Source organism: Quercus suber, unplaced genomic scaffold, assembly GCF_002906115.3.
Source record: "Quercus suber isolate HL8 unplaced genomic scaffold, Cork oak 2.0 scaffold_85, whole genome shotgun sequence".
NCBI classification, from domain to species: domain Eukaryota; kingdom Viridiplantae; phylum Streptophyta; class Magnoliopsida; order Fagales; family Fagaceae; genus Quercus; species Quercus suber.
In genome coordinates this window covers 752,117-762,195 of record NW_027069550.1, presented here as the reverse complement: position 1 = coordinate 762,195, position 10,079 = coordinate 752,117, and the positions used below count along the sequence as shown (strand labels likewise).

The window sequence follows — 10,079 nt, the reverse complement described above, 5'->3', positions numbered from 1 at the left end:
TACATCCTCCCAAAACTTAATCCTTATACCATCACCCACCTTAAACCGAAGAAATTTAGAAAAGACCAGCCAGCCACTTCTAATGGATTTCCACACACTAACACCATAGGTCCCTAACACCAGTTTGGTACACCAACCACCCCCTTCATCCTCATATTTAGCCTCAATGACCTTCCTCCAAAGGGCATCTCTCTTCGTTCAATATCTCCATAACCATTTGCCTAACAAAGCAAAATTAATTCTTCTCAGCCGTCGAATCCCTAAACCACCCTTCTGTACTGGCATACAAACCTTATGCCATTCCACCAAAGGAATCTTAGGAGCATCAATACCACTCCAAAAAAAGTCTCTCTATAATTTCTCCATACGGTTTGCCACCTTTACTGGAATAGGAAAGAGGGAAAGGAAATAAGTAGGTAAATTGGACAATGTACTCTTAATAAGAGTTACTTTGCCCCTCTTAGATAAATACAACCTCTTCCACCCAACTAGACGCTACTCCATCTTCTTCAAAACAAGGTTCCAGATTGTCTCCTCTTTATGGGAAGCACCCAACGGAAGGCCCAAATATTTCAAAGGAAGTGAAGACTGCTGACAACCCAAAATCTCCACTAATTCATCCATATTGGGCACATTACCAATTGGTACCACTTCTGACTTGGGTAAGTTAATTTTTAACCATGAAACCACTTCAAATCTGGCCAGAATTCCACGCAAAGCAGCTAAATGATGTGAGTCAACATCGCAAAAAATAAGTGTATCATCAACAAATAAGAGATGGGACACTGTTAGCAACGAACCGACTGAATTACCTACTGAGAAGCCCGAGAACTGACCCAACATAGCAATTGCATCCAACATACGGCTCAATGCCTCTATGACAATATCAAAAAGGAGCGGAGATAAAGGGTTCCCTTGACGAACACCCCTTGTGCTTCCAAAAAAATCAACTGGAGAACCATTGATTAGAATAGAGAATTTGACAGTTGACATACACCACATAATCCACCTTCTCCATTTTTCTGAAAAGCCACACCGCTTAAGTATATACATAAGAAAATTCCAATTCACATGATTATAAGCTTTCTCAATATCCAACTTGTAAATAACCCCTGGCACCCCCATCTTCATCCTACTATCTATACATTCGGAAGCAATTAAATTAGAATCCAAAATCTGCCTACTTTTAACAAAGGCATTTTGAGAATCTAAGATAAGACTATGCGCTACCCTTTGCAAACGATTAGCCAAGACCTTAGATATAATCTTATAGATCCCTCCCACCAAACTAATAGGACAAAAATCCTTTACTTCCACAGCATTGGCTTTCTTAGGAATGAGAGCAAGGAAAGAAACATTAAGACTCTTTTCAAACACAGCTTGCTCATGGAAATTATGAAGGGCAGCCATAATATCTGATTTTAGAATGCTCTAGCAAGATTGAAAAAAAGCCATGGAGAAACCATTTGGCCCTAGTGAATTATCACCATTGAATCCACTAACCACCCCAAACACTTCATCCTCTTCAAAAGGTCTATCCAACCACAAGGCATCTTCCTCATAAATTCTTCCAAACACCACATCATCCAGAACAGGGCGATGAACCTCGATTTCAGAATAAAGCCTTCTATAAAAATGAGTAATACATTCCGCAATGGATCCTTATTCGGAAGACATCACCCCATCCACCATAAGCTTATCAATAGAATTAAACCGTTTGTGAGAGTTGGCCATACGATGGAAGCATTTTGTGTTCCTATCATCTTCTTTAATGCAAAGAACTCTTGATTTTTGCCTCCAAGAAATTTCTTCCAACAACGTCAATTTTTCCGACTCTCATCTAATCCTTTTCTCATCCAGCTTTTCCTCTACCATGAGAACACGACTTTCCTCAACAGTTTCTAAACCCCTAAGATCACTCCACAACTTCTTCCCTTTTTCTTCTACATTACCAAATTCCTCCACATTCCATCTCTTGAGATCAACCTTCAGAGCCTTCAATTTATTAGCTAGAACAAAACTAGGAGCTCCATAAAATTGATAAGACTTCCACCAAGAGCGAATCCTTTTTATAAAACCCTCATCCTTTAACCGCATATTCTTAAACCTAAAAGGCCTCATTCCTCTATGAAAATTGCCTCCCTCTAGAAGAATCAGAAAGTGGTCCGATAGCAACCTAGACAACCGCTTTTGACAAACAGAAGGAAACTTAACCTCCCAAGTTAGTGTCACAAGAAATCTATCCAACCTTGACTTGGAGACAACCTCACGAGAATTTGACCAAGCAAAACTTCCCCCTTCTAACGGTGGATCAATCAACCCGTGTTTAGAGATAAAATCAGAGAACTGATGCATAGCTTAAGTAAAAAGGACAGAGCCTAAACATTCAGAGGGAAATCACACAACATTAAAAGCTTCTCCTACACACCAAGGTACATTCCACCAATTGCATAAACCAGATAGCTCCTCCCACAACAACCTTCTATCCCTATTAGAATTAGGCCCATAAACTCCAGTAAATGCCCATCCACGTTAATCAACCATATTTTTAAACCTACAAGAAACCGAAAACTGGCCCACTGCTTCCTCCACAATCTCCACCACCCTTCTATCCCACATCACAAGTACCCCTCCAGAAGCACCCACAGAACCTAAATAAACCCAATCCACATGTTGACCACCCCACAAACTACAGATAATTCTTGAGTTATAAGCTCTAATTTAGTTTCCTAGAGACAGATAATATCAGCCCTCCACTTCCTAATCAAATTTCTAAGTTGGAGCCTTTTTTTCCTACTTATTCAAACCCCTAACATTCTAAGAAAGAATTTTTAGATGCATTGATGTACCACGACAGCTCGATCCCTACTAACCTATCTTCCTCTAGCTGAGTCAGTTTCAACACTCCAGGTACTTGCCAAATTCTTAAGTTCCCTGTGACCCTCTGCCCCACCTTGACCATTTTCTTTTGTGCACCTTCTTCCAACAGCTTCTTTTTTCTCCTATCTTCTAGAGCCAATAACAAACCCATAAGCTGCTTTTCAAAGCCTTTCAATGACGTCCCCACAGATTTCTTGAATGCTTTGATCCTATTGATCACCCAAAGAGATAGTTGACTACAATCAATTTTTTCCGAGCTCCCAACCTCCATTAGGTTCCTCTCAAACACCTCCATAAGCTTACTCTCAAACTCCGTAGGATTTTTAGACGCCAATGGAGCAGCAACTAACAGCTCACCACTACAGTCGAAGTGCACAAAACCCTCATCAGATTTCCAAACCTCACACTCCAAACCCATATCAATAGAAGCAAAATCCACTGTGCCATCACACTCATCATCCCAACTAGTAATTTGCCCATCACCAAGAAAGGAATCTGTACCTGGAGCATTTCCACCCTCTGAGCCTGAGTAATCTGACAATGTCTCTGGAGACCCATAAAAAGAAAGAGGAATTGTAATTTGCCTCCCATCACGAAGCTGAAGCACCCAAATAAACAAAACTAAATTATATTACTATAGCAAGTACCGCCATGGATTTCATCTCATCCAGTGCAGCAATCCCTCTTTTAGAACCCAAGGTTGTGTTCTCTAAAGATTTCAGTGCATCTCCACCCTCTTCAACTTCCCTTTTCCGTTTTTTCAACACTGCAACTTGGTAATTCGGTTTTTTCAACACTGCAACCTGGTAAAAGGAATAATTTTAATTTACTAACAAAATCAAAATCCATTGTGATATCAAGATTTGGGAGGGAATCTAAATTTTTACTTAACGCTTTTTGGTAGTGCCAGACACAACAACATACTCTCTGTTTGCTAGGTCTGACCTAATCCAAATCTTAGCAGAGAAATTTGTACATTTGAGGCATATCTGGCAGCTTTCAAAGTCTGGATACTTCTGCAATGAGAAATCATCTATTAAAAATTCAGTTCACTAAACATAGGGTATTCAAATCTTGCATGAAGAAAAGAGTAGTGGGATAGAACATGGGGAAAACTAGGAAACAATAACCAAACAATACGGTACCTTTCAAAATAAATTATGAATCTCACACCTATCAAAATAAATTATGAATCTCATCAAAATAAGATATAACAAAGGAAGGCAGATAGTTCTAGGAAACAAAAAGATCGAGAGAGAGAGAGAGAGAGAGAGAGAGAGAAATACGTTACCTTATCAAGAACCTCCTCCTTGCAAACAAAGAGATGGGTGCCCTAGTAAATATATTGGGAGCAAGAGTTGTAGTGAATGTTGATAGGGAGCATGAAGGGGAAATTTTCCTCCACTAGTCTTACCAGCCTAGTGGGCCTCGGTAATGGATTCCTGTATCTCTGAGATACAAGTGGCGGTCTACATCTGCGGATCATCCTGGTTCTAGAGGAGAAGGCAAATAGAAACAGGAGACGAAATTTTTTTTTCTTTTTTCTGAATGAAGAAATTCACTAGAGTAAGGTTGATAGTGCTGTTTGGGAATACATCTTCTCATTTATATACGCTACCCTCAGTTTTTTTAGTGGGTACGGTACCCACCTTAGATCTTAATCGTAGATTTTAAGTGTTTCGATATTAACCGTTTATTTAATGTTAGTGCTATACCGATTACAGGTTTAGTAGGTCAGGTATAAAAATCAAAAAAAAAAAAAAGAGAGAAAAATCAGTTTAGGTTTGTTCTCTAATCTAATCAGTTTGTGTGTGTGTTTGTTTCTCAAAAAAAAAAAAAAAAAAAAAAAAAAAAAAAAACCCTGTTTTTAGAAGCGTGCATAGACCATCCTATTTTTGCCACGGGTCTTGAGTTTTGATAACCTCCACATAGAAGACAAAAATTGCCCACAACTAGCGATCCTAAGGCCAAATCACGCTATTGAGGACCTTGCAACCACTAAGCAATCTCACCCTATGGCCTATAGTATATTTTCAAAACCATAAGAACTTCTAGATCTAACAACTTTTCTATCACTGTGTGTATTGTATCTATGAAAAGAGGGGGGGGGGGGGGGAAACACATCATAGAGCAAGAAAGATTAGCGTTGGGCAAGAGCCAAGAAAAAGAAAAGAGAAAGGAGGGGTTTTGAATGGCCGTACTACATTTTTGCAGTGGAGGTCATGGTGGCCCTGTTTCCAAAACGTTGAACTGTACGCCATACACAAATTAGAGAGATTTTTAGAAGCCGATGCATTTTTTTTTAATCCCTCTAAGTGCTGATTTGGCCATTAAAACTTCAACACGTCAACATTTCATTTATTTCTTTTGCCAAAAATGCAAATTGCACCTTTTATATTTGACTAAAATTTATTTAAGACCTTTAATTTTATTTTTGTTCATTTAAGTCACCTCTAGGGGTGTTTCCTGTTTAAGGAATAATGGTTAAAATTGTTGTTTATTAAAATAATAATGTTTTTCTTACATCTCTCTCTCTCTCTCTCTCTCTCTCTCTCTCTCTCTCTCTCTCTCTCTCTCAATGACAACAAAGGGTGTTGTGGTTGCTCCACGACAGCTTTTATGACAAGGGTGTGATCAGATCTCTAGGTTTTAGCTTTGAGATTAGATCTAGGTTGTTGCAATAAGGACTTTAGGTTTTGGGTTTGTGTCGAATTTGGGGGTAGTACCTCCGCAAACCAACCAGAGCCACTAGCAACATTGCAACAACATTAAAACAAAGGCTTGCAATACATGTCTTTCTCTCTTTTGTGATAGGCTTCAATTTTGGGTTTGTTATAGTCTGTATAATTTTTTATTGGATGAAAATTGAGACTAGTTTTTAAATGAAAAACACATGCCAAACAAACTAAGTTGTGTGTTTGGGTTTAAAAAGCACATTTTGAAAAAAAATTTGCATAACACCTGATAATTCTGGAAATTCAGTGGGTTGAAAATCTTCGGACTTTGACAATCTTGAGAGTTGAATCCTGTAAAACCAAATTCAATCAGAGAAAAGACCGGTGGAGGCCGGCCTATGATCCTCCGATGATGAAGTTAGTAGGCTGGAATAGAGAGGAAAAATTTCTAAGTGTTTATTTCCTTCTCAAAATGAAAAATCAGAATCCCCTTACCTCTATGCGGAGTCGTGTTTATATAGTGTATGGAACGGTTATTTGCTCTGATAACCGTTCCTATTGTCGAGGAATTCACCAAAATCGGAGGTAACTTCCATAACTTCCGTGGAAGTTACTTCATCCGAACCGGTGCCTTATTACGAGCAATGGAGGTTTTGATCTATTGGTAAATCATGAATGTTTGGCTTGTCCATCCTTAACTAGAGGTGGATGAGCCTTAGCATAGCCATGCTTGCCTCGTCCGCCCTTTGGGACGGACGAGGCCTCGTCCGTCCTTATCCGGTTTATGACGGACGAGGCAATTTGGCTGTGTCCATACTTCTTTCTTTTTTCCTGTAGACGAGCCATATGGACAATTTTTAAGGTGGTATTTTATAGCATCATCAATTGCCCCCTTGTCCATAGGTCGTCCAAAGACAAGTAAGATGTGTGCTAGTAGCAGCTTGGTGTGCCACGTGTCAAGAGTTTGTTGGTGGAAAAATCTCGTTGATTGATCTAACCGAGGAGCATGCCACGTGTCTCTTGATGATTGGGTTACGTCGCTTCAGATGCCTGAGTTTATTCCCTATAAATAGTGGAATACCTCCGGTACCCTCTTCATTTCTGAAATTTCTTTCCTTGTCCTCCCTCGTCCTAGATACTCGTCTAGAAGCTTTTCGCGTCTATAGCCTTCCTTCGTCCTAGAGCCAGGTATTTCTCTTTTTCTTGTCCTTAGTTTTCCTGTTAAGATGGTAGACATTGTACTTTCCTCGTCTAGTGATAGTATAGATAAGGCTATAGACGAGTATAATGACGAGAGTAGTTATGCTAGTTCCAGTAGCAATAGTGACAGTAGTGGGGGGAATACCACGGACGAGGAGTACGTCTCTGGTGTCCCTGGGCTTCCTATGGAAGTTTTATAGGAACAGCTTAGGAAGGCCTCAGGGTCTCAAGCTGGTACTTCGTCCACTGCCCCTCGTTCTGGTCCCTTAGACGAGGAAGAGGTAACTGTATATAGTTGTGCAATAGATATCCCTTCCAAGACGGACGAGCAGAGACTGAAAAACCTTAGGGAGTGGTACCAAATCCCAGACGAGTTTAACCCTAGGTTGCCCGTCCGAGGAGAATGGTGTTGCAACCCTCACTTCGGGATTGACGTCTATGAAGCTTACCTCTTGGGGGGTTTAAGATTCCCTTTAAACGCCTTTACTAGGGAGTTGTTAGTTAGGTTAGGTTTAGGAATATGTCAATTCAACCCAAATGCATGGAGACTAATCGTCTCAATGCAAGTTTTGTGGGGTGAAGTATTTGGAAGGGACTGTCCTCTTACTATGGACGAGTTCCTTTACTGCTACAAACCTTCAGAGATACACCAATCCCCTGGCTTCCATCAGTTTACAGCCAGGGGTAAAGATTGTAGGTTGATCAATTCCTTGGCCTCGTCTAACAGAAAATGGAAGACAGAATTTTTCTTCGTCTCCGGCTTCTGGGCTGGAAATCCTGTAGACGTTGGCCGGGACTCGTTTGGCCGTTATACCGGGGACCTAGGAAACCTTCGTCCTGAAGGTAAGTTGTTCCCCTTTTTCCTTTCATTTTTGTCTTTATATTTATTTATTTATTTATTCTTAATATCAACGACCAATTAACAGGATTTTGTTTTATTTCAGCTGTTGAACGTCCGTCCTTAAGTAAGTTTTTCCGTGACCGCGTCCACAGAGCTCGTCTTCATGTGGATAGGAACTTTCACTCTTTGGTCTCGCTTAGACGCCTTGCCAAGTGGGGCTTGGGTCCTAATCCATCCGACGAAGCTATTGCACACGAGGTCACAGTAAGAAGAAGTAAGTCTCAAGTATTCAATGTCTTTGTACTTTGCTCGTTTTGTTTTAATTCTAAAGGTGTTTTTATCTTTTTTCTTTTTCTCTTTTTTTTTTTTTTTGTTTTTGTTTTTTTGTTTTTTTTGTTTTGTTTTTAGGAATGGCAACAATGAAGGGGAACAAAGGAAAAGATGTGGCTGCTGGGGGGGATCGTCCTGAAGGCGATGTTCAAACTCGTCCCACGACCGGGGAGAAGAGGAAAACATTGTCAAGGAATCTGGACTTAGGAAATCTCCCCAGTCGTCGAGGCAAAAAAGCCAAGCCCAGCTCGTTCCAGGTGATCAAGCCTACCCCTCCCTCATCTCAACAGCCAGTGCATGTAGTTGATGTGGACTCGTCCACTCCAATCGAGACCACTCCATCCCAGACCACTCCATCCAAGACTGTGTCAACCCCGTCTCAGCCTTCCAGAACGGCCCCCTCCAATATCATTGAGAATGAGGACTTGGCCTGGGAACGCTTTAAGAAGGCTATAAATGACGAAGACATAAATGCTTGCTATGATATGTCCCTTAAAGATTTTGAACACTCTGGTGTTCATGATCTTTTTAAGGTAATACTTTTATCTCGTCTTGAACAATGATTCATTTTCCTTTCTCGTCTTTTTTTTTTTTTTTTTTTTTTTAACTTGTTTCTTTTTTACAGGGCATGTCAAAGTTTATATTTACTACCAAAATAAAAAATAAAAAACTTGCTAGGGTTGGTAAGTTCACATCATTGTTGACTTTTTATGAGCTTTTCTAGGGTTTAATAATTTCACTCACAACTGAAACATTTGGCAATTGATGACCTTCAATGGTAGTTTGAAAAATAATCTCAGAGTAAGTTACATTAGAATTCATAACCAAATAGAGAAAAACACTCATATACTTCCACGTGTTACATTATCATGATTATGTTATCATGATTAAACGTAAGCATTCGTAATACATAACACCTTAACATTCAAAATACTTTGACATTGTTCCATAACACAACCATAATACTACCCTACTACCTTCCAGGTTTTAATACAAAAACATCCAGAACACTACATCATTTCATAACACATATCCGTCTTTTTTTTTTTTTTAGTAATAAAACTTCAGAATGAAAAAAAAACAAACAAAAAAAGATTACATAAACCTTATCAAGTGACCATCTCTATTGAAAAAACTTTCCAACCAAAGCTTTCTACACAACCCCACTGCAAGAACAGTAAGAGTGGCAAATAGGTGGGTTTGAGTGAGTTTGGGGTGGACATAATTGAGTTGGGTATATAAAACCCATTTAACTAATTGTTTCTAATCCAAATCCAACCCAATCCAATTATTATGGGTAACCCCAACTCACCAAATTACCCAATTATCAGAATTACCAAAATGCCACTAAAATAAAAATGATTAAAGTATTCTAAAATCTTTAAAAATAACGAAAATACTCCAAAATCTTAAAATTACCAAAAATACCCCCGAAACTCAAAAAATTACCAAAATACCCTAAAAACCCAAAAAATTACCAAAATACCCCTAAAACCTACAAAATGACCAAAATACACCTGCAACCCAAAAAATGACCAAAATACCCCTAAACCCAAAAAATGACAAAAATACGCCCAAAACCCAAAAAATAACCAAAATACCCCCGAACTCAAAAAATTACCAAAATACACCCGAAACTCAAAAAATGACCAAAATACCTCCAAAATCCAAAAAATGACTAAAATACTCCCAAAACCCAAAAAATGACTGAGTACAAGCACACTATATCCCTTTTTCATCTTTTTTATTTTTTTATTTTTTTTTTATTTTAAGCAGGTGCATTGATTTTGTTAAGAAATTTTATGACACTCTAATTTTTTTATTTATTTATGATATGCTTAAGATTTCTATTGAAATTAATGTTTCAAAATTATTTTCCTTTCATGTTTGAAGGAAAATAAAGTTATTATACATATGTGTTACTGCTTCAATGGACCACCGTGATTAAAAATATAACGTATATGGTGACAATTGTAATTTAGTTCGTACATTTTTTTTCCTTCCAATTTCTCTTGGACAGTTGCTTTAATATGATTAATGATATATATGCCATCGAGTCAAAGACAATTAGGACCACCTGATTGATATAATACAGGGTTTTCTTTCGTACACGATAATTTGAGGCCTGCTTAGAAATATTTGGAGGCGATCTA

General features: G+C 38.7%; 1 protein-coding gene across 1 annotated transcript; it reads right to left on the bottom strand.

The window, feature by feature from the left end:
• Positions 1–495: 495 nt before the first annotated feature.
• Positions 496–1,410, bottom strand: LOC112039538 (uncharacterized). The gene has a single exon (XM_024072413.2). It carries the CDS (start codon positions 1,408–1,410, stop codon positions 496–498), a length of 915 nt encoding a protein of 304 aa, XP_023928181.2.
• Positions 1,411–10,079: the final 8,669 nt, after the last annotated feature.